At 39.4% G+C, this 25,106-nt stretch overlaps 1 protein-coding gene across 1 annotated transcript in view; it reads right to left on the bottom strand.

Annotated features, from left to right (window-relative positions):
* Positions 1-25,106, bottom strand: part of LOC104138067 (parapinopsin) — a 91,291-nt gene that overhangs the window by 54,905 nt on the left and 11,280 nt on the right. Inside the window, exon 3 of the mRNA XM_009665507.2 lies at positions 6,447-6,772. Coding sequence (XP_009663802.2) covers positions 6,447-6,772 — 326 coding nt within the window. The remainder of the gene's footprint in view (positions 1-6,446; positions 6,773-25,106) is intronic.

Raw genomic sequence — 25,106 nt, 5'->3', positions numbered from 1 at the left:
CAATGCTTCTCTTCTTTGAAAGAAAAATATTAAATAAAAAAGTCATGTCAGATGCTTAACTTTTCCACTTGAGAAGTGACTGAGAAATTCAGAGAGAATGTACTATCATATTTCAATTGTGTTCATAATTGAAGCTTAGTACCCAAAATCCCAAATCTGACAAAAAAGGCAAGTTCTAAGCGTTGTTATCACAGAATCAGAGTGGCCTGTTACCAGCTTTGTCTTTAAGCTATGCAATGACTTACAAGGCAGAATTTGGCAAAGGTCAAGCAACTGCTCAGCAAGGAGATGTTGAATATTGACTGCTATGTGCCAGCTGAAGGAAGTTCAGAAATTTTGGTTTTGATGATTTTCTTGATGATGCTCGCTATAAACTAGGTGATTACATTACTTTTATCACATTTGAAAATCCAGCAGACCGCTTTCATTCATTATGCTGAGATTTATTCCAGCTCTCTCAGCTTTACATAAGGCACATTTCAATTAAGTTCCCATAGCCTCATGATAATGTGACAGAAACAATCTAGCCATTTATATGAAAACTGAATCTCTTTTGGCTTGCTAATTTATATGTAATTGTGTTATCTTTACAGCAAGTTTTAAAAAGGAAAGGCAAAGTTATTTATCATTCTTCCTCTATACTATCAGAAGCTTGGAGAGAATGCATATATGAGGAACCAACGGTAAGGAATCGTAATTATGAAAATACAGTCAAAAATAAGCAGATATGGCTGTCTAATTGAATATAGATGTCTGAACATAGATGCAAGTAGGCTCAAACATATTTGAAATTAAGTCAAACCCCAAATGTTCACAATCACATTTGAAAAAGATGACCTCTAGGAACCAAGTGACCAAGTCTACATCATCTTTACCTGAATTAGATTTCTTAGGACTTCCTCTTTCATTAAATAACTGGCAGGATTTCTAGCTGTGCTTCCAAAACAAGACCTATGATTACAAAGATGTTTTTAGTTAGAGCTTTTGGAAGAGAGAATTAACGGTACATAACTGCATTATTAGTTTTCTCAAAGTAAGTCATCACTACCTTTTCTCAGGGAAGTTATCACTGCAGTGCCATCAATTTTTGATAAAGTTTCAGAAAATCAAGTTTCTCTATAAATAGATATATGAAGCATATGAAGGAATGATGGAACAATTGTTACTTTTCCCTTCTACTCTTTGTATTATCTGAAGATAATTTCTTCTCAGTTTAAATCATTCAGCATTCTGTCCTAATGTATCATCTTCCTAAAAATAATCACTTCTAAATGAGCTTGAGAACTGGAAAAATTCGCAGGAATGATCTTTCCACTTTATAATCCTTTCCTGACTACTTGAAAGAACAACGATGCAATAATTTCTTTTACAGATATTTTTAACCTTTTCCAAATAATATAGACATAAAACAGGATTAAGGAATTAGAAATCAAAAGTCTACATCTCTTCTTTCCTTTTTTCTCCTTAACATTCTTAGTGGGCACAGGGTGATTTCAAAACCACCACTGTTATTTATATTGGATGCTTTAAAAAATACAGCAAAGTTGAAACCTCACCCCATGAAATTCAATATGAGTTTTTTAGGTTTGTAATTGAGTCATAATTCCATTCTGGGGCTTTATGCCTTAATCAAATCAAGAGACATAATTACTTTTTTTTTTTCCAATAAATTTAGCAATTTAATATCTGGAAGAGGAGTAAGCACTGTAGAACAAAGCAGCTTTGTAGAGCATAACCTGACCCTCCCTGTTCCATTACAAGGTGACAACATCAAGAAAGGCCAGGGGATGGTAAAATAAAAGATGATCTGGTTCTCCTAAGATGCTTGGAAGTTAGAAATCTAGTGGCACTTTTCAGAAAAAACATAAGAAGTTGCTGTACCGGGAAACCCTGAACTCTCTTTTTGGTCACTGGTTAAATTTGCAGTTTCTGATGAATTAAGTATTAGAAAGCACACCACAGAATGGAGGATAAGGTATATTGTTAAGGCTAACTTCTCACTCAGCTGGGCTACTCTTGATATTTTCATTTAAATTTTTTCAGGTTTTTTGGCCAAAAAAATCAAAGTTTCACATGGTATAATTTCAACTTTTCCTCCTGTGGAAAAATCTGAAGAAGAAATAGGGTAATGGTATGAAAGCATGTAATAAATATTTTCATATCTAATTTTTCCTTACTGTTACCAAGTGAGAAGAAAAAAACCCTCACATAAAAGTAGCAATACCAGGTCAGGCCACAAGTCCATCTACTCCAGAACCCTATCTTTACGAGAGGTTACAGCTTCTCTGTGAAAAGGGGCAAAAAAGATCTAATGTGCCTCAAAAACAAAAGAGAATCTTGATATTTGAAGACAAAATGAAACTAAATTGAATATTGCAGTAGATGGCCTTGTTTCATTCAGCTCTAAAATGACAGTGGCCCTTCGCTCACTTTTAGCAGTCTGTTACAGTGCGCAAGAACTACATGCGCAGATGTGCGTTACGCTACGCGTTTGATTTAAGTCTTTGTACTCTGTTCACAATCCTTCCTATTGTTTTCAATGTCCTGGTTACATTCCATGAAGATCTTTTCAGCTTTGTTCAGGCATAACTTTTGATGAAAGAGACTGGCAATGAGAAGAGCCGAGATGAGACTTTCCACAAAACCAGCCTGAAAACTTTTCTTGGAATAATGTTCTGGGACTCTCTCGTCCTTGGGCAGGATTTTTGTATGTAAGTGGGAGACAATGCAGACTGAAGAGATCTCTTTCAAATGTTTTACTAACTTTCATTAACTTCATATGAGTTCTCTGGGTCCCTCAGTGGAGAATTTTAATCATATTGTGCCTTCTGTGCTACAGTGATCACAATGCTAATCTCTGTAATTCCACGTTTGGGAGCCCACTTTTCAAAGTATAAACAACTGACATTGATTTTATAAAGAACATTTTACCAGGGGTAACACTTTGGTGGAGTCACTGAGAACTTTCTTAAGCCAAACACTAAAAAAATCTAATTGTAATATGAGAAATAGGCCATTCTCAGTTTCTTCCTCTTCTTCTCTAGAACGCACATAAACAGAATATATATGAATAACATTTTGTGAGGTAGAAAATCTTGCCCCTTTCTTCTCCAGGTATCAGATCCGTTGCACTAAACAAGAACTTAAAGAAGAAACTGAATTTCAATATCTGCAGCAATGGAACAACAGGCCTCATACAATCTGAATACAAGATTAGCATGAGTAAAAATGTGCACTCAGAAGAAAGGTCTAATAAAATATTTGTGTTTCTTTATGTCTTAAAATCTGATGCACTGCCAAGATCCCTACAAGCTTCGGAAACCATAGTTTTTTCCCTTGGCTCTCCATTTTTGAGCGTTACTTTGCTTAGTATCTCCAAAATGCTCTCACCGTCCGGAGCTCATCCACCCTAGCACTTCCCAGGGCTGTGACTGGTGCATCCAGCCCCATCTCTCAGGCTAGACTGAGCTTAACTGCTCCAAGCACACTGCACAAGGACAGCCGCAAAGACCATCTGCAGAACCAGACTCAGCCATCCAGATAAGGCCTCTCTTGAAAAAAATGCCATGTCCTAAAAGAAAATACTTGAGCAGTTCCTAAGGGTCTTCAAACGTGATAAATTCAAGAACTCGGAGAAAACAGTGCAGTCATGTTGTAATAATGTATAATGGCATTTACATTTGCTGTTAACATTATTCATACAAGGATGCCATTGACTTGTAATTCCCTTGAAAAAAGATCTTTTATAAAGTCTGTATTACTGAAATTCTTGTGCCTTTTACCACTGCACGGATTGCAGATGATTTCGTAGGAGCTATTAATGCCTAGAGTGACAGAATGCTACAGCGCCTGACTAAATTTAGAGAAGAGAAAGAGAAAAGCAGACCTATAATTACAGCCCCTGCAAAGAGAAAATGCAGGCACAATGCCAATTCTTGCATTAACTATCCCAAAACTATTCAGACATTTCTTCTACCTCAATTAATTTACATTGCAGTATTAGTAATGGCATAACTCCCGCACTCTTGTGCTCAAGGTGCAAACCATAAACACTACAATGCTGTAACATACAAACTCCTATATATCTTGCAAACATATGAAATGCATATTTTTGAAAATTTAGATAGCAGCTGAAGCTGAGATAATGTGTTTATTAGGTTTGCAATGTTCTCACGTTTTTTCTAATATGCTACAGAGAGGGTCACAGAAAGACTCTCTTTTTAATCTATGAGACAAGAATATAGTCTTGTTGCAAGCTTTTTTGCCCAGTGGTAACAACATTACAATGTATGTGCTAACCTCTCTACCTTCTTTGTATTACTGTACCTAATCTCTGTAGGTTTGTAAGAATTATTATATTTTAATTTGCCCATTCCTCATCTGTTCTTCTAGTTTGAAATATAGTCTACTTTAGCATTTCACAATCTACTTTATTTATTACAGAAGAGTTAGAGGACCTCAAATTGAAGAAAAAAAATGTATTCAAGTGAGTGCATAATGATATAATCTTTGGAAATTTAGATATATGTCACAGCAAATGCAAGATTTCAGGATTGTGGTATGATACTGAGTTTTCTTATTGAGAATCTTATAGCTGAAATATAACTTATCACAGAAATCTTTTGGAAACACCAAGAAAACATTATGTTGTGCAAAAATTAAGGGTTTAGCTATTCAGGACTTCACAAATGCTCACGCTGCTGTTATAGCCCTGCTTCTGTACAACTTCAGTGAAGAGATATAATACGATCCTCACTGGAGTTCTTTTGTATTTAATAAACCTCAGTTCCCTAAGACCTGCCCTTCCAACAGATTACGCAAGATATACGTTTGATTCTTTTCCACTACCACCATTTACAATATTTCTCAGAGATCCCTAACCTCAGTGTCCCAGAGACCTCTTGATCACTCTGGAAAGCACGCGGAAGAAGGAGGAGAGAGGGTTGTGGGTAATGCTAGTCTTTCTCCCTTTTTTGCCTTTATATAGCCAGTTCATCAGTAAACCTAGTTACCACAAATAAGAGAGATGTCTAAATATGTGTCATGTCAAAATATAAAATGGCTATAGATGCACATATCTTTTCGTCCCCGCAGTACTTTTGTCCCCTCAGTATTTTTGCCACACTACCTTGATACCCATCAGGCAGATTTGTGAGATTACTAATTTTAATAAAATTGCATTTCAGAAAACGTGATTAAAATAACATAAGTCTACATTTACAACTACAAAATAAAGCACATGCTACAAACATTTTATTCACGTAAGTATTTGTATGTTGCCATCATGACTGTTGGCAGTGAGGACTAAGGGAAAGAAGAGAAAAAAGAATATGAAATATGTAGTTTATGCACATGATTATTCATATATGTTCTAGGATCCTACCCCTTTCTTAAAGGCCATGGTAAGGGATATTGCTGCCCAGGGACTGGATATAATCTGCAGCTTCACTTGGTTTGCAATCAAGGGAAAATTTTTCCATATTACTATTTCACAGCATCAAGATGAGTATTAATGTGTGATTTATCAAAGGCATTTTACTGGCCTGCCCAGCATTCAACCAGGCAAAGGCTTCCCACTTGGGCTTCAAGTGTTCAGAAAGTTTTGACAAATTATGGAAAAGGCTTGACCTTAATTCCTTATGACTAATCAGAAGTGAACTATATCCACTTTAATTCTGAATGAGAGTCTCTATTAGGGATTTACTGGGTCTGGGTTTTTCTTTTGTTTCTTTGCATTTAACACCTTAGTTAATTCATCTGAACTTTCTAAAGAATTATTTTTTAGAGAAAATCTATTCCTTTCTCATTATTCATCACCAAGTCATTGCATTACTGTCTCAAGAGTACTAAAACTTCACAATCCCCCATGCCTGGTAGGGTCTTTTTGAACATTCATTTTGGAATATCTGCAGTATACCTTAAACCAGTTAGAGGAGTGTCTTAGTATTGTTTTAATCAATTTAAGGAAACTTTTAAATGTGGCCTAGAATTACAAGGAGAAGCTGATCCTTGGGATGACTCTGCAAACTGTGGCAGAATTGCATTACTGCAAAATTCGGTCTCCACAGATTAAGAAGCAGAAACTACTAAAATGTTATGACTTAGAAACAGAAAGAAATGAGAGCATGCATGTCTTGTTTATAGACAGGTAAACATGTCGGTTGGTTAGTGGTGTTTGCTTTATTACTAATTTAATCTTCACCCAGATATACTGGCTTGCTTACAACACACTATTTCCACATCACAAAGCCAGTGTCTATTTGGATGATAACTTGTTGTTTTGACTGGGGTGTCAGGAGCATGAGAAAGCTTGGTGAAGATACCATCCCCACTTTTTCCTGCTCTTCCTTCAGGCTTTCTGTGGTCTTTCATTTGGTCTAGGTAACAGAGACAAGCAGCACTTGTCTCAGCTCAGTCTGCATTATCGGCAACGTGCAGCGGCTTACCTGTTTAACAGCGTAAAGAAGACGGCCATAGCAGTATATCATCACCATTACAGGAATGACCAAGCAGAATATGAAGAGACAGATGATGTAGGATGTGGACTTGGCTGACTCAGAGGACCAGCGTACTGAACAGCTGGTACCTGCACCTTCTATCCCATAACTGCTCCATCCGATAAGAGGGGGCACAGTCCAGATCAGGGAATACATCCATGAACCGCCAACTGCCACCAAGGCTTTCCGATAGTCAGCGTTGCGTTTGTTGCACAGGGTGAGAGTGCTGTATCGCTCATAGGACAGGACGGCCAGGGAGATCAGGGACACAATGCCTGCAACAAACCAAGCAATGTAAATCTTTACTTTCATTATTTTACCTGGCATCGGTTTTAAACCCCAAGAAGCTAGACACTTTTCTGGTTATTACATTATTTGAAGCAACAATGAAAACTATTTCTGTTATTCTCTACATTTAAATCCATGCTGGACCCTGTTACTCTGTCCAGCATCTCATATTTAACTTACTGGAAGACTTTCCTGCTTGAGAGCTATTTCTCTTCCAGGCAGGTTTTCAAAGTTAGCCGTTTTATTGTTACACAGGAGAAATCCATTTTCCACATGAACTCATAAACTGTTGAAAGATTTCCTCCCTAAGAAATATTCAATCTTTGAGTTCCATGAGCATTTTCCAATATTGCATTAACATGTAGACATTCAAAAACCTATATTTTCAGAATTGGGAGCCCAAAAATGAAAGAAATGTTTGCACTGCTGTTCTATCAGCCAGATATATTATCTTCAGCTCTGACCACATGAATAGGGCAACAACAGACAACTCTTGCCATGAGTTTGATACTGGCAGTCACAATTTTATTTACATATATGTCACATCATCTGGCAAGTATTGATTTAGCACTGAGGCATAGGCACTGGGAACCACCTGTACTCTCCAGCAAAAGATTTTCTGCAAGACATTTCAACTCTCTTTTCCAAGGTTCAAGGACCTCACCCCCTTTACAAATGTTTGTGGATTTGCATCACTGGTTCTCAGTCATGATTCAGTGTTTTGCAGCTCTCTTTCAGGTTTTCCTTCTCCTTACAGCTAGTCCTTGGCCACACAACACTGGATACCACTTCCTGGGACTTATTGCAGAAGGTACTTGTTACAAGAAATTTAAGATCACCTTTTCTAGTGGGGTCCAGACCCCTCCTTTCAGGCCTGTAAGATGAAAAACCTGAACGGATCTACACCAATTTGCTCTTTCCAGGAAAATTTCTTCCTCATCCTTGCTATTACTACTATGAGACCTACCCTGCCAAATTCTCTGAGTGAGTGGCACCTCCTTCCTGCAAATCTGAAAACAAAATATCTGATCTTCAGGGGAATCCACAGCTGCAATCCATTTTTCCCCCCTTTGGACTCTTAGTTTCTCCTGCAGTTCCCTCCCACGTGTGGGATGGAGGTGAGTCAGAAACTCACCAGAGGACAGTGCTGGTTCATCCTGTCCCTGGCCAAAACAGCCTCCTCCCTCCCCTACACACCCCGGGAGCAGTGCAAGATCATCTACTGACACAGAACTTCGATTCTCCTTCCCCTGAGATTCAGGCACTCATTTCCTGGGGACCTGAACACAGGCACAACTGTTCCTGCCATTCTGACAACAATTTGTAGTCACTTTGTGCAGAGCTGGTGTTGGTAAAAGACCCAACGGGAGCGCAAGCACTGCTTGCTGAAATAGAACTACTTATGTCTCCGGGGAAGAGAAGAGGGAGGAAAAGGCAAGGAGGAGTGAGAAAAAGGCAACTTTTGATGAAGAAAACATACCTTCTATTGCAAGAGCCCCTAGGTTCTGTTCTCTATGTAACTAGGAATTGAGACCTACAAAGTGGGTACACTTACCGCAGTAAAATGATGAAGCTCCACTGAATTCATCTGAATTACACAATTTAGGATGCCACCTTTAAACCTATTTAAGGCTAGACTATCTATTTTAGAGGCAGTGGAGACTTTGTGATCATTTCTCATCTAATCTGATTTCCCACAAAACATATGAATGCACACCTTTGGCAAGCCTTTGGCCATAATTCCTGCACTAAACGTATATCTTGAGACAGAAGGAAAAAATACTGGGTTCTCAATTACAGACTCAGGAACAAAGAATCTACCTAAAGAATCTACTGGATCAAAAACATTAGCTCATATGGTAAAATCTAGATCTTATATTTGGAACGTAGGCCCCAGTAAGGTGATCTAGATCTGTTTATGCATTTCAGATTAGATCATCCTGAACTAATACAAAATAATCTTGGGAACAAGAAATCTCTCCCCTCGCAGCTGAGTGCTCTACTGCTATGTTACATTATTCTTGCTTTACCTCTGATGGCAACTGAGGGCGCAAGGACCCCATTTTAACAAGCAGATGAGAGGTCTTTTTGCCAAGAGTATTCTACAGTGTTGTGGGTACAGAGTTGCCTAGAAAATCCGCATAGGGCACTCAGACTTCCCTAGCTCAGGATCCTCCTTCCTGGATGTATGCTGGCTCTCAGGTAAAATCTGGCTGCCCGCTTTGCTGCTTGTCCCTGTGGCTGCCCTATTACCCAGTAGCTTCTCGTGATTTATATTGTCATGATTTACGGTACTCCTTTACATTTCCTCACACTTTTATCTACTGGCAAATGGCAAAAAGAATGTTCAGCTTTTTTTCATGCTGGTATTTATGACAAATGCCTTTACAGAGCGGATCTGGAGGTAATTACAGGCCATGAATACAAGTTTGCTTGCTTTGAGCCAAACAAAACTTCTACCTTTAACTGACATAGAATTAATACTCAGTTATTAAAACGCATTGACCAGTGTCAGTCAAGAATTAATCAAGTATCAGCAATCAGACAAAAACACAAAAACTCTCACGCGTTGTCCTTTAAACTACAGCAAATAATTTTTCTTCTCTACACGGAGGAAGACTGCAGACTCTTAATTGCACATCTTGGCAAGAACCATTTCATCTTTACTCACCTTTTATTGTTGAGTTCCACTGACATGACACATACTACATTTTTCTCTCGGAGACAAAAACTGTGATATATGGAATCCCAAACCACAGGAGTTCCCCAAAAAATCAATATCTATCTTATTTCTCTTTGTCATAGTAAGACTTACGGTTTGTTCTATTCCTGAACTTTTTAACAGCATTGAAATTAATACCAGGCTACATTGATTTCTAGTGCTTTTCAAAACAAGTGGAAAAGAGGAAAGCACTAAAGGGACAGTTCATAAAAGATACTAAAAAATTAAAAGAATAGTCTAAAAGAATAGAATGAATTTCATGCATTCTTTGAAGGAATGAAGCTGGCGCTTTGGAAGGCAGACTAGGACACAATTAAGAATCAAAAATAAAAATAGGTAGCTTTTTCCAACAGTGAAATTCATTCAAATGAATTGGGTGGGAGTAATAAAAGCAACTATTTACCCACATTGGGGAGAAACAGAGACAGCAGAGGCTATGGCATCCATCTCTCTGTCTACTCAGTGTGACCTTGCACAGTGCACACACAAAGTTATGAGATGTGCCCTGACCCTCTGCACCCCGACACTGTAGCTCCAGCCAACCTTGCTAATGGATGACCTGGAGGACCTGGAAGACTGGACAAAATTAATATAAGATGCACATCAAGAAATAACCCTATTCCAACACTGTGGTAGATTATGAGCCCTGATAACTCTCTACAGCTTCTATTTGCTAAGAATATCTTCAGTCTTTCAATTTAAGAAAGAAAAATTTCCAGTCTGATTCCTTTATCAGTTGAATAGCTGAACTCTGGGAAGATATCACTGTGACGAGGTTAATTTTAGCAGATACACAGGCTTAATTTGTTGGACTGAACTGACATAATTTACTAACAAAGGCAAAAATGGGTTTGACACTAGGTAGAAGTAAAAAAATATAAACCAGATAGATACATGACAGATAGTGAATGAGCTATCAGGAGAAACTAGGAGCTCACCACTGAACATCAGGAGTTAAGCGCAGAGCTCAGCATTTTACTCGGTTTAAGGCAGCGCCTCCCGGGACCATACTGCCAATTTGAGCATAGGGACTGCGCTCCTGCAGCACAGGATTTTTCTTCACGCTTATTCCCTGTCTAGGTGAGGAAAGAGAGGGCAGGAACCGGTGAAAGTGTACAAAAAGCATCAAGTGCCTAAAACAATTCTTAAGCTTCAGCAGCGCTCCTGAGAGGCTTTCTAGGTTCTAGGCTTACTCTTGAGGACAGGCTTCCATGCATTTTTTTTTCTTTGTCCTGAAAAGGTTGTGATGGTTAATTTGAGTAGTTTCTCAAGAAGTTAGTGCATACTCTGTGGACTGTGAAATGATCTTGTAATCCTATTTAGATAAAGTAGTATAAAGTTTCTTATCTTTCTTTGTGCCTCCTATCTTTGCATATCAGAGTTTTCTTAATGTCATATACATTTCACTGTTGTGGCCTTTGTCAGAAATCCCAGTCCCAGTTCTGTTCCACACCATATCTGTTGCGGTTATGTGAATTAGTGAGAGCTCAGCTTTAAGAATAAATAAATAAATACTTTAGACTCATGGCTGAGGAAAAAGACTCCATAATCTTAATCACCAGAAAACAAAATAAAAAGTTCACAAAAGTTATAAAAAGAAGAAAATAATACTTTTAAAGTTACTTACAAAGCCTTAAACCAGCATTTCATTCTTATTTTGCAGTAACATTTGTGACTGGCTAGACTGCATACATGAATTTCAAATGAGTAATGTTTTCTAAAATTACAACAAAATTTAGTTCAGGAATTCTACATCTAAGTAGAATCTGTCCCAAAAAACATTCAGGAGCTTGAGCTGGTACCAGGCCACGGAACTCTACAGAAGTCAAAGGCAGTGAGAGACTTAATTTTCTCCCCCAACATTTCAAGCATAACAAGGAACAAAGCTGGCCTTCTCTCTAAACAGCACTGAAAGATGACATAAAAACCCTCTGCAAATTGCATTAGAGGAACAAATAGTTCTTTACAAATTAGCCATGGAAATAAGTCACTTAGAGACAAGCTGGGTCTGAGGCATGAGACTCTTGTATACAGCAATGAATTGCAGTGAGGAGATTGCAAGAAATTCAATTTCAAGTTATAAACCAGGACAGACATTCATTTATAGGATTACCATCTGAGACATTATCTACTATTTACTTTTATTAAAAAATCTGTACATTTCTTCCTGAAAGTACAGCATGGGGAGCATTGCACTAGGTGAAGGACACAACAAATCACTGAGCTTTGTTCCTGTGAGCCCCAATTAAGAGCATTACATTTTCATATTACTTTTCGCTGTTTTACACTGCTCACTGTGATGCAGTAATTGGAAACAAGATGCAGGTTGCCAGTGGCCTGAGGGTTATGAAAAACTGAGAATTCTAGAGGTTCAGCCTGTACCGGGTAAGTGTTTTGACTGCTAACTATGTACATTCGCCCTCCTGAAGTTTCTTGGTCATTATCCCACACCATGATTAGGCTCCTAGACATTAAGGTTGCATGACATAAAGTATATTCTTGTTTTGAATGACCATTAGCAATGAAAATAAATCACAGATCAGCTGTGGCAGACTGGGCTTGGAGGAATACAATACTGCCTTCTTCTACAGGAAATTAATGGATCAAAAGTCAGCGCAAGCTCTTAAAAAAGGCAAAGGTGATTTCATTGCACAGAAAACTCCATGCAAGTTGATTTTACCCACTCACACTCATTCTCTCATTGCTTTCATTCATTTGCGCTCTCACACCCACAAATTCACAAGCACAAAGGTATCTGTGTTCAAGAGGTCTAGCCAGGATCGCTTTTTTGCAACAGGGAGAACAGGGACACTGGCTATCAAGTCCTCATCATACCTCTAGGGTTCTTCTTCTCCTTGGCAACAAATTGGTTTTTACACTCTTTTTACAAAAGGGCTTTTTACACTCTTTCAGGTCCACAGCTGTTAGGAAGCAGTCTTTTGTTTAAGAGACTTGCCCACATCAGCCTCAGGTAAGGTGCTGCTCACTGTTTCTTTTTCCTTGTTTGAAAGATACACCCAGAATATGCTCACCTTTATGCATACTGTCTCTTATTCCAGTGAGTTAACAGGGAAGGAAATGGCAAATGTGATGTGTGGTACCCTTCCCTTCTTGTCATCCTCCTCTCGTTAGGGTGCAGAGACCTCTGCTGATGCGATGTCTGTGCTGTGGCCTTATTAGCACACTGACCTTTGGGCTTCACAGAATCAACATGTACCTTAATTTTGTAACTGGGAACTGCGATCTGAGTTATCTACACAGGCCATCCTTTTAACTCTTGTTTTGCTGTTTCTTCTGGTGTTTACATGTTTCCAGTTGTATGTCACTCATAGCAATGTTGTTAATTCCCTTACAGGTCTCTACGCTTACAAATGCCAATGTAGCCCATAGCTGGGCCAAACTCGGTTGCTGAGATCGAGCCAGGGATGAGACTCAGCCAGGCAGCAGGTACGGGGCAGGGGACCAGCAGTCTGCCCAAGCTCTTTAGCCTTTGCCACACTGCTGCTGAGATTCAAGGCATGACGGAGCCAGCTTTGCACCACTGGGCACCTACTACGCTGTCTTCCAGGATCAGCCACTGAAACCCAGTTACAAAAGCAGGGAGGAAATAAAGTGGACAGGAAGTGCCAGAGTCCCCACGCGCCATCTACAAACCCTCTCCTAACCGCAGCAGGACCTGCCAGCCACAGAGGTTAATGCTTCTCACCCCAAGCACTGCACGAGCCCAGAGAAACTCTACACTGACTGTGTTATTTCATCCTCGAATTGTGTGAAGGTCACCACGCTGGCCTGCCTGCGCACATCTTCCAGGCTTGCATGCTCAGGGTCCACTGCCATGCGCTCCGAGATCACTCAGTGCAGCAGAAAACAGCAGCAGCTCTGGCTACTTTCATTCAAAAGTGTTTCTGAAGGAGAAGAAAGTGGGGAGTCTTCATATATTTATGAGGGTCCATACATACGTGTGTGTGTATAACATACATTATTATGAAGCACCTCTTCCATAATGTCTCGGTAAGGAGAACACATGCACAGGAAATGGAAGAGGATCCAACAGCTTGAACCAGCGGCTGGCAGGCCGGGACTCATGGATAGCCACTCCTGCCCTCCTTTCCAAAGTAGGCCACCGTGCGGTGGTGAATAGTGAATTCAGAGAAACAGAAAGCAAGAAAGAGCACAGTACCGTAAGAATATTCACGTGTCTGGTGTCTGCTTAGAAATGCCATGTTGTAATTTTCCAATAATAACAGTACTGGTAAAACTATATAACTGTTTGTTATCTATTCTAACATAGCCATGGTCCCTCAGTGCCTGTGGCTTCAACTACTAAACGTGCTGCTCCACCAGCTAGAGAATATGATAAGATGTTCTGTGGCACTGTGAGATGAAGAAATAAGTACGTAAAAGGAGGAAATGGTCCTTGTGATAAAATACACCCCAAGCTAGGAATGCTGGAGGGTATGGAGATATTCTTATGCAATTTCTTCTGGCTGAAATCTTTCATTGAGTTTGCCCAAGCACTTAGAAGTAAACAGAGTACAGTGGTAAGACATAGCCCTCCACAACAGAAGGCTCCTACTTCCTCAATTTTAAGGTTTTCAGTTCAATTCCAAGTTGTGCTACCAAACGGTATTATATAAATATATTTTTAAGTTGTATAAAACTAGTTTGATGAGTGACTCTCTGCTGTTTTCAGGGAAATAACTTTCCTGAATTTAAATTAGAGCATTTCTTTTAGCTTTCTATAGAAATAAAACACTCTAAATATGAAAATGAAACATAAACAATTTAAGTAATTTAAAAGAAAAGATGTGACCTTTCCAAAATATTTATACTTCTGTATCTGCTTAGAAGCTTCTCATACCCTACTATCACCCCTCAGGGAATATTCATGAAATACAGTTTGTAGGTCTCCTGTATTTATAGGATAGGTTTGGGAGCAGTGAGAGGAGAAAAAGCAACAGGCTTTCTTTGTAACGGTAGTTTAATCTTCAGGTGAAATTATATCAAGTCTTGGCCAAAATACCTAACCTAACACCTGCTACAGAATAAGAGACGTAACAACTGTGTATAGGGAGCAATCTGTTCTATCAGCTTTGTTCCCTGCTTTTAGGTACCAGTTATGTTAATACTAATAAGCAAAACTATTGAACTCTGCTTATTCTGAAGATCAAAGCATTTCTTCTACACAAATACAGTCATTTCCACCACAGGAGTTGCTGCCATCAGAGACTTTCTTACAAGTGAGAAGGTAAGAATATTATAGTGATAAAAGCACTATCTTTCAAAAGCTGACTCACTGAACAGAATAGGGGTAAGCATTTGTTTACCTGGTAGCTGGGCTCTCCACAGCAAATGAACACATTTGCAAAAATCAGCAGCTGCTGAGGCACAACATAATGAGTGAAAAATGAACAAAATTTGTTCATTGTTTAAAAAAAGTTATATTTTGCTTTCTAGTTCTGAGTCTTAACCACTGGCTCTAGTGGTCAAGATAGATCTATCTCCTGTGCAATCTCCAGCGAAATTTGCAGGGTACATCTATTCTTCTGCTAGGAGACTGGAGTGGCCAAAAGTGTTAATGAGGATGTTGATCAGCCTACAAAATCTGGGACTGCCAGCAGAGAATGAAGTAAACGTATATAAATTAATAGAGCCTGGCTTTAATTTCCACAGCTGCTAGGGCTAGGGGGAAAGTAGCATCAAATGAGTAAACCTGAGAAGGAAACAAGTGACATATCACGGATATGAAATTTCACAAAACCTTTTTTTTTTTTTAAACCAATTTTTCTTCTGTTTTTCAGAAGAGAACCACAAATAAGAATTCAGAAGGGAAGCAAACGGGCCTGGAGATTGGAAAAGTGATTATCTGGCTGCTGTTCCTTCCTCTCTCACCCCCAGTAAATTATCTACTTTTTTCTGTCCTCTCCCCAACAAAAAAAGGACAGGTATTTTATGTGCCAACCTTTAGCTGCTGACAGATTTTGGCAGAAAAATTTCCAGAGTTAAGATAAACAGACTCAAAATAAGCATTGCCCTTGGTGGACAACTAACCATTACTAGCCCAACTAATCTGAACTTTACAGCTCCGTATCTACACTTCAGCAACTAAGTCAGTCACAATAAACCATTTTATGATACATTAAAGTCACAATATAAGTATAACAACTTCTCATTGGTTAAATGCTTGTATAAAGAATATGAACGGCAGGCCTGTGCATGAATGTCTCAATAATCCACAGAAGCAGCTGAGAATGGCATCTGCTTACAATGTTCCTAGTAACTATTTTAATAATAAAGACAGCACAACTGATCAAAATAATCAAATATTCTTATCTTTGTATTCTGGTTGAATGCTCACATATGTGTTAGTGATCACATCACTATTTTTTTAATTATTTTTGAGGCATTAAAAGCCCTTCTATTGATTTGAAATAGAGAAAGTATTTCCAACAGTCATTTGTTGCACATCAACAGTTACAGCCAGCATTTAGATGACTGCAGTCAAGGCTTTCAAAATATAGGCTACTTCAAATATCAATAATTCATTTTGAATATAAGTAAATAAACCAACAGCTATTTATCTAATGCCAGTAATCATTTGTTTTTCTTTCGCCTGTATAACTTGCAGTTGTGAGTCCATTAGAGAAGGAAATCATTCTTTTCTCTAAAGAAAACTCTTTCCGCTTGATTCTAATGGGCGAATCAGTTTAACTCTGACTTCTCTGACAGAAATTGCTACGAAATCACCGTTGCAACCAAGCCTGCTGGGACAAATTTGACAGCAAACATTACTAGTGCTGTTTAGCAAATCTACCCTGCTCTTTTCTCAACAATCATCTCTCTGCATCCTCCTTTTCATGACATACCCTTCCTTTTGTCTAGTGATATATACTGTCTGTAGTGAAGATATTACTTTTATGGAAATAATAAATAGTAAAGAATCATCTTTTTTCATACACATCCCAGTCCCATCCCACCAGTCCCTCAACCTGCTGATTTTTTAAAAGTGTACTTGTGCATTAAAGGGTGAGCTTAACTGTCAGCTGTATCTTGTGAATTAATGTTCATCACTGGGTATTACCACGCTTCTGTGCTATGTTTTTAACCGTCTGCATTATCCATCATTCAACAAATGAATAACTGTTCCTAATGGCATAAATACAGAAAAGAATTTCCTTTTGCATCTGGATGATATCAGCACAGTGCAAAAAAGCAGTATCAGTTTCAATCTCCCTTTCCATGTGTTGTGCAGGATCCCTTTGCATTCTGGAAAGCAGGGCTACCACACGCAAACTAAACCTCCTACACTGGCCACCTCCTTATCATTTTATTTATCCAGTCGCCTTTGGGATTCAGACTAAGAAATAATGCCGGCACTAGATGGAGCTCCTGTACAACAGCATCACAGGAGAAGACTTGGGGGTTTGTGTGCATGTGGAAAGAGGGAGGGATGTACAGAGCTGGCTTGGCTAGAGGATGCCTTCAGGATAGTCCGGTCCCAGGCAGGGCCATACCCAAGGTGTGACGCAGGGGCTCCTGCCAGCACTGCTCCTCTGCTTTTGCAGATGGGGGAGAGCCCCTGTGCGCTGAGCGTCCTTGTGAATGTAACACGTAGCAGGTAGCTTCAGGGTTTGTCTATATGTGGCAGATAGCATACAGCAGGCTAAGAGGTGAATTTACAACATATTTGCATCTCTCAGCTGGGGAGCCAAGTTTCTGCAAGATCACAGCTAGCTAACTTCCGGCATATGAGCGTTTGCTTTTTCACTGACTGCACCGGTTCATTTTTATTAATAAAGGCATTTTTCTACAAATTTTAGAACTCTCAAAACCTATTTTTTCAGTGGTTACCATTCCTATAAATGGAACACTCTACAGATATATGCTCTTCTGCGTCAAGTTTCTTGTCATAAGCTTTGGCAGTCACATTTTTTCTTATAATACTGCAATATCTAGTTGCATATGTGCTAATATGAACCTAGTGTCAAAATATGTGTAACAGCCTTTGTTCTGCCCTTGAGTCAAGAGTTTCTTGTAGTTTTACAGAGTAACAACCTCACATTCTCCAGAGGTGGGAAGAAAGGGCTGGTGAGAAGGCTCCTCCCATCTCTGTCCAAAATGACTTTGCTGGCTAAAGGATGTACAAAGAGAAATGGTTCTCCATTCCTTAACCCTCAGAAGGGCCATAAAAGAGGAAATCCTTTGTTACTTCCTTTAAGAAATGGTTTGTAACTGACACAGATGGAATTCCTTGTCAGCCCATTTCATCCATCCAATGAGACCAATCTGCAATACTGGATCAACTGGTAGACATTACAATACAGAATGTGGTAGTGGACATATAAGGAGGTATGACATATTGTGGAAAAGCCAGTATGGCTTCTGTAGAGGGAAGCTGTGCCTCACTAATCTATTAGAGGTCCTTGACAATGCCTTTGAATATGCAGACAGGAGAGATACATTCAGTAAAGCCTACCTAGAATTCCCAGAAGCTTTCACTAGATCTCACCAAAGGCTCTTAAGGAAAGTAAACTACCTTAGAATAAGAGAGAAGATCCTTATATGGATAAACAAACGGTTAGAGGCAGGAAATACAGAACAGGAGAAAATAATTAGTTTTTTCAGTGGAGCGTGTTGGCCAGCAAAATCCTCTGTGGATCTGTGCTAGGCCCTGTGTTATGTTCAGCACACTAATAAATGATCTGGAAAAGATGGTGAAGAGTGAAGTTTGCTGATTATAGTGCCCTGAATAACTCTAAATCAACAAAAGCTGACTGCAAACTGTTGCAGAACAACCCCACGAAACTGAGTCACTGAGCAGATGAAATTCAGTATTGATGTAAACCGCCATATGTGGAGAAAAACAGTCCTAGCTTTAAATACACAGTGATTGTTTCTGACTGACTTATCACTCTGGAAAGAGAGTTATGACAGATAACTCTATGAAAACCTCTTCTACTAAGCACCAACGCTCAGTAGCAGTGAGAAAAGCAAACACCAGCAATTATTAGAAAAGGAAAATAGAGAAAAGAATAGAAAGCAGGAAAAAGGTAGACGGGGGATTGATTATTTGCTGTTTCTCATAATACAAGAACTGGGTTATCAAATGAAATTATCAGGTAGCAGAATCAAAACAACAAACAAGAGAAGGTACTTCTTCCATAGTACATAGTTCTTGTGTGGAACTACTTGATATATTATACCGTGACTGATATATTATACTGTGAATATCAACATTTTGCAGAGGTCCAAAGAACCATAAGACTAGTCTGGGAGATAAATCCAGGATGATTTAGACTCAACAGTACTACTTCAAGCATGAAGCCCCCACATCACATATCACAGGCTTCTAGGACTACATATTGGAAAAATATCACTGTATGCTGATTATCATAGCTTTTAAGCTTAGCATTTTAAAAGCTTAACTGTGCAACAGATCTTTGCATGGCAAATATTTAGTATGGTTTTATTATTTTATTTATTTGCAGTTATTTATTAATATTGATTTATAGTGCAAATATTATTTATTTAAATGATAAAAAGCAATTATAGAATAGTAAAAGACAATTACTTGCTTATATCTGCTGTTAATAGTTTTTTCCAAAAGGTCTGCATGTTTTCAACCCCACAAAAGATATTAACAGTTGTAAAACTACTTGTTCTCCTCTTCAAATTCATTGTTAAGCGCTCCACAATGCTCTGACCAATAGAGAAAAAGAGCTATACGGAGCAAAACAGATGGTGGTATGTCTGCATTCTGCTCTTATCACAAAGAATATTAAGCTATGGCTTTGTCTTGCCTCATAACCTGCTTTTTACCATTACAAAACGCTCATTTAAATCCTGACTGGCATATTTATCTGGCAGCCTTTCATCCTGTTCCTCTGATGCAGCCTTTGCCTCTCACACGGACATTAAATATGCTTTCAGTTTTAACAAATACACACAATAAAACATCTCCACTCCTCAACATCTTCACTCAGCCACTGCTGGACCATAGCCCTCTTGTGCCGCCACATGCTCTTTCTCTGAAAATTGAACCGACAAAAAAAATAATAATTGGCAGTTTTGACATCTGGGCAATTGAATGAAGGCAGAATGTTCGGACTTGTTACAGAGATTTGTATGGAGGAGAGCTGATTTCTGCACGGCACTCAATATAAACAAAATACACACCTACGTACCATGTAGATACTCTACCCTTGCATGAAGGGACCGAATTTGTAGCTTGTCATCTCTACTATACTACTCCCTACCCTGTAACTCTTTGTAGTGAAACACTGCTGACCACATACCAAGATACACCGCCCTGCCGCATGGATGCTGACTAGCCTTCTGCATGTTGCTCCTTCCGCCTCTGCAGGAGGAGTGGGAGGTGCTGCTCCCAATCCTGAGACGAGATCCCTGTTCCAGGGTATCCAGCCTCCCTTCATCTGCTGTGCAGCTCACTAACAACTTACATCGCTTCGTTAGGGCAATTAAACGTGTCAGCGTAAGGAGGTTCCCCGTTACTTCATGAACGGCTCGAACACAGAACAGAAATTATCCACAAAGTGCAGATCTGGTAAACAATAATGCTTCGGTGTGTACACGCATGTAAGAATTAAGACTAATGCAGACCCAACAGTATTCAACGGCTGTATATTCTAAATTTTTGTAAAGGCAAGTTGACGGGGACTAGCAATGTTTTTGTAAAATTCATAGTATTTCTTAGCTTGAAGCTGGTCTTTCCAGATGTTAGTGTGCTGTTTCAGTATATTTCAGAGGTCTGTATTGGACTCAGGCAACAGAAATTTAGGAAGGAAAATGAAACATATATGAATTAGTTAATAGTTTTGAATCTTTGAAATAATTAGAGGCCTACTTTAAGCAAAGTTTTATGTTGCTGTTGATTTGCAAAGATGATTGAACTATTTCTTATGAAAAACTTGCACAATCAGTTCTCCTTTTGTTTCTTTTCTTTTTACTAACCTTTTGGTCCTAAATAGATTTTGATGGTTACAAATCTCTTCAAATAATTCAAGTTAACAAAGTTTGTCTACTGATTCCTCAGAGGCTTGCTCATTTTGATTCCTTTTTCCCTTTGATAGTTATCTGCTATTTCTGCCGTGTATTGCATTAATGAAACCATAAATAGCGGATCAGCACCTAGTGAATATTTGCCTTTAATAAAACACTACTGAATACGTGTAAAGACTTCCAGTTTAGCCCAGTGAGCCACTAGCCTTCTGCATTCTGCCCGCTTGGCTTTCATAAAGAATAGTAAAAGCTTGTATATGGCCATAGGAGGAGATTGTATTGCTAACATATGGCCTGACATTGTTGAATGCGAAACAGGTTTAAGAAACTGAGAATAGGAGACCTAACAATGCAATTTTGCCACATTTTAGGAAGGATTGTTGGCTGAAATTTTCCACAGCAATTGAGCCTGCGGCTGATAGCTGGCATGAAAACCTTCAGCTGAAGCACTTGAAGTTTGGCAGTGTAATAAAAAAGCCATTTCAACAGATACTGCCCAGATGACCTTGACTGGAAGAGTTACTACCTGCAGCACGGAGAACTGAGAGGGGGAGGTCGACACCACCACTGAACCTAAGGCTTCACCCCGTGACGCGCTGAGCACCCTTCCCTGACACCGTGGGAAAGCCCGCTATCTTTGAGAGGTGAGACCCGTAATAAACCATCACCCCTCAGATGCCTGGCAAAGGGTGTAGAGATAGACCTTGTGGCACTTCCAGAAAATGAACAAAAACAGGCCGTGACAGGTAGGGGGGTAACATCAGAGAAATTACTCTGGCAGCCGATCCTTTCCATGGGTGTTTAATGAGCTCAAGCTCAGCTGCCTCCTCTGCTCCTCACCAGACCTGCGCAGTGCTGGGAGAGACAGTCTCTCCCAGAGTAGTCAAAAAAAACAGACGCTTAACAGAAAAATAACAGTGGGATGTCAGTGTAATGAAGCAGCTACCTGCCGTGATCCTCCCTTGCACTCACTGTCTGCTGAGAACAAAAGTTCATCCTGCCTCTATCAATTATGGAAAAATTTACAGCAGCTAGAGGTCATTTTCACTTAGTATACCAAACAAACGAATGAACAAACAAACAAACAAACCTGCAATAGGATGCATTTGTGCTACATATGCAGTAAATCATATTGACTGTGAAACCTAGAAAAACAGTAAGTGGTCTGTGAATCAATAGAGGCTGCAGTTATTAACTTATTTGTCATTTACTCAATCTCCAGTTTCAAAACAGCTCCTCAACTGCTCTTGATACTTAGAAAAATACAAATCTAAATAGGGTAGCTCCATCTTTCAAAGAAACTTATTTTTGCATAACCAGACACTCTGTTAACAAACTACTGCAAATGATATTCTCATCTTAATAGACATTCTTAATGAGAAAAGCAGCAAACTAACAGAAAACAAAAACATGGTGGTTCCTTGAACTATAAAGTATTGGCCACAGTTGAGAAAAAAGGGGAAAAAGAGTAAATTGCTACTTAGTACCTATTACTGTGCCATTATTTGGAATTATGCCAATCCCTTCTATCACTGAATGGCTTGTAAGTATTCATTTGCTTACTAGACTGGAAGATGCAGCATTCAGCTTAAATGCTTTCTTAAAGGAATGGCATATAAAATGAATGTATTCAGGTAAGAAAAAGACACTAGGCATATAACTTGGATTTAAATAGTCAGAGACAGTATCTTCTCTCTGGTAGATTACAGGAACTACAAAGAAAGTTTAAAAGTTGTACAAAAGATATGCAATTCTATTTAGGTCTGATAGGGCACAAACAGTCTTAAGAGTTACTAGAGGTCACTAGATACAGAGCTCAATAGAATATGATTTTACAGCCTTTCACAAGCTAAGTCCAGCATTCTCTGATGTACTTTTTCTGACTGAATACTGCTTATTCACCACGGCCTATTTTATTTACTTGTATGCACTGAGTGCCCAGAGAACCAGCTGCATTTTAATAACATATTTCCTCACGCATATGTGGCCTGACTAAGGACACAGCTGGATTCTGCATTTTCCTAAAGCGGTCGGTTAGAAAACCGACATCAGACATAGCATTGTCCGGGTTAATGCCATGACCTAGGATTAGGGAAGAGGGTCTGCAAATGCAACTGATTAAACTTAACTCTGCCAGTGACGCTGTTCCACCATCTCAGACAAGCTTATAGCCATGATCTTTTATACTCAGTTCATTGTCAGGATAATGCTGCAAGAAATTCTATGAGGTCTTTGCCTTTAAACCCCTTCCAGGTCTCTAGGTAAAGTTATGTTATTTGTGTGTTTCCTTGCATTTGTGTATTTCCTTGTCCCTAGCTTTCTGCAACATGTGCCTATAAAGCCTAGCAATGTAACCTCAGGGAGGAGGCTTCAAATCGAGAGGGAGCTCCCTGCACATCACAGAAATTGTCTTTGGGCACGGGCAGCACACCTTGTACAAGGCAAGAGGCAGCATCATGGGGACAGCCAGTAACAACACACAACAAAAGCCAAAGAAGTTATCAGTTACCTTACTGAATTCTTCTATGTTTCTGTCCTTCCTCCTTCTAGGAGACCTGTTGCTGTTGTTTGGTTTTTTTTTTTTTGTTTTTACACACATACAAACACACACAAGCTGCTTTCCACCCTTTCCTGTTGAAAACTCTGCATGTTTTTTGTTGTCTTTTTTTTTTTTTTGGTCGGGGGATTAGGAAAATAGTCTCTAGATTATCATACGACAAAACACAGCAGAAAACGTTAACATTGGCTGAGAAGGGAAAACCTGGTGACTCGATCTTCGCTCGTCTGCCAGTGCGTGCTGAAGGGCACCCTGGGATCAGCTACCTGTTCAGCACCCCTCTGGCTCCTGTCTGAGCCACGGGCTTGACTTCCCCCTGTGCAGAAAGCCGGGAGTGGGAAGGAGGAGGGAAGGGTGGGATTTTAGCGCACCCCACTGTCCCATTACAATGGGAGTCGAGATGGGGCTGAGGCACATGCCCAGATCCAGGGGTTGGGAAGCAGTCAGGGGTGGTGATGCAGACACAGACTGAGCACCACACAGCTGGATCTAACATTGCTAGGATCAACATCCACGGTCTGCAAGGATTTAAAAAACATGGGCAGACTGTATGAGACCTTAAGTGATGCTCTATCCTAATAAAGGCAAAATCTTCTCTTATCCTAAAGTGGCGTTAAAGCACCTACCAAAGTGAGGTCTCTGATTTCAGGATCAAAGTGGTTCAAAGCACCACAGAAGCCTTCTGTTTCCACTTTCTCTGCTTGATATGATTCCTTGCATAATAGTTTTTTTTTTTTTAATTTCAAAGGTGACTCTCTGCTTCAGGCATTGAAATTGCACACAAAAGCCCAATACTTGTGCTCTTCAAACCACCTGTGGGAAAAGCAGATAGCATGGTGCCTACATGATAAATGTCAGATCAAGTTCTGATGGAGGATTCAGGCACCTCTTCATGCAAACAAGGCAAAAGTTTCCCAGAAATACTCTCTGGCAACTATTCCAAGTGATTTAAACATTGTGCTGTGTATAATGCCTACAGGAACTAGAAACAAACCCAGCACACAGGAAGAGGATGCTCAAGTGGGGAGGGTATGATAAGGTAAAGTGAGGAAAGGAAAGGAAGCAAAAAAGGGGCAATGAGTGCCCTGGTTGTGAGGGTCATCTCATGACTGCAGAGAGGCACAGAGCAGATATCTACCCCTGAGCTTGTCATCTGGGGCTCCTTTCCACAGTCAGTGGAGAAAAAGAGGCACTTCTAGGGCACAACTCATCTCACCCTAAAGAGAACATATCAAATATATAAAACAATTTGCATGCTGGCAGTGCCTATTTGTTTTTGTATTGATTATAAAAGAAGCCTGGAGGATTGGAAAATGTCTGGTTTTAGTCAGATGATTCGCATATCTATCTCCAAGGGGTTCAGCAGTTCATATTCCCTGTGAATGTGGCGCTTTCAAACATATTTAATAATATAGAGTTACCTCATTGACTAATTATTTAAATAAAAAGAAAGGCAGCCTAATTTCAGCCCCCTAGAGAAGGGATGCCAAAGAGGAATTCAGATTACATATTATCTATGTCTTCTCAAGAAGTACCTATTTTTTTTCCATTTACTATACAGTCTAGGGGGATATCACGTACTTCATGTTAGGTGGAAAAAAATCCAGGACAAAGCACCAACTATTCCACTACATCAAAATAAGAAGAGCCCCCTGGGTAACAACATTATTCCTCCTTTTCTGGATAAAGGAACTGTAAGCACCTTTGATGTATTCTCTCTGGTTAGATCCCTTTTCTTTTCCTTTCTATTTAAAATAGCAGCATATTTCTGATATAGAACAAACACCTAGGAAAGCTTGCACAGGTAACGTTAACTGCAGAGATAACAGAGTCTACCACTTCAAATAGAGAACACTTTCGAGGCCTGAGAAGGAACTAAGTTTTCTTAAATATTACTGATTAGTTGTGCTTGCTGCTAGCTTTATTTATGGAAATGTTACTTTAAATCACATCCTAAGCCCACCTGGGAAAGGAACTATCCACACTCAGTTGCCAGGTAGGGGACTACAAAGTGTGGTTTCAG

This window comes from Struthio camelus, chromosome 1 (assembly GCF_040807025.1).
Source record: "Struthio camelus isolate bStrCam1 chromosome 1, bStrCam1.hap1, whole genome shotgun sequence".
Classification (NCBI taxonomy): Eukaryota; Metazoa; Chordata; class Aves; order Struthioniformes; family Struthionidae; genus Struthio; species Struthio camelus.
This window is presented reverse-complemented; position numbering and strand designations above follow the sequence as displayed.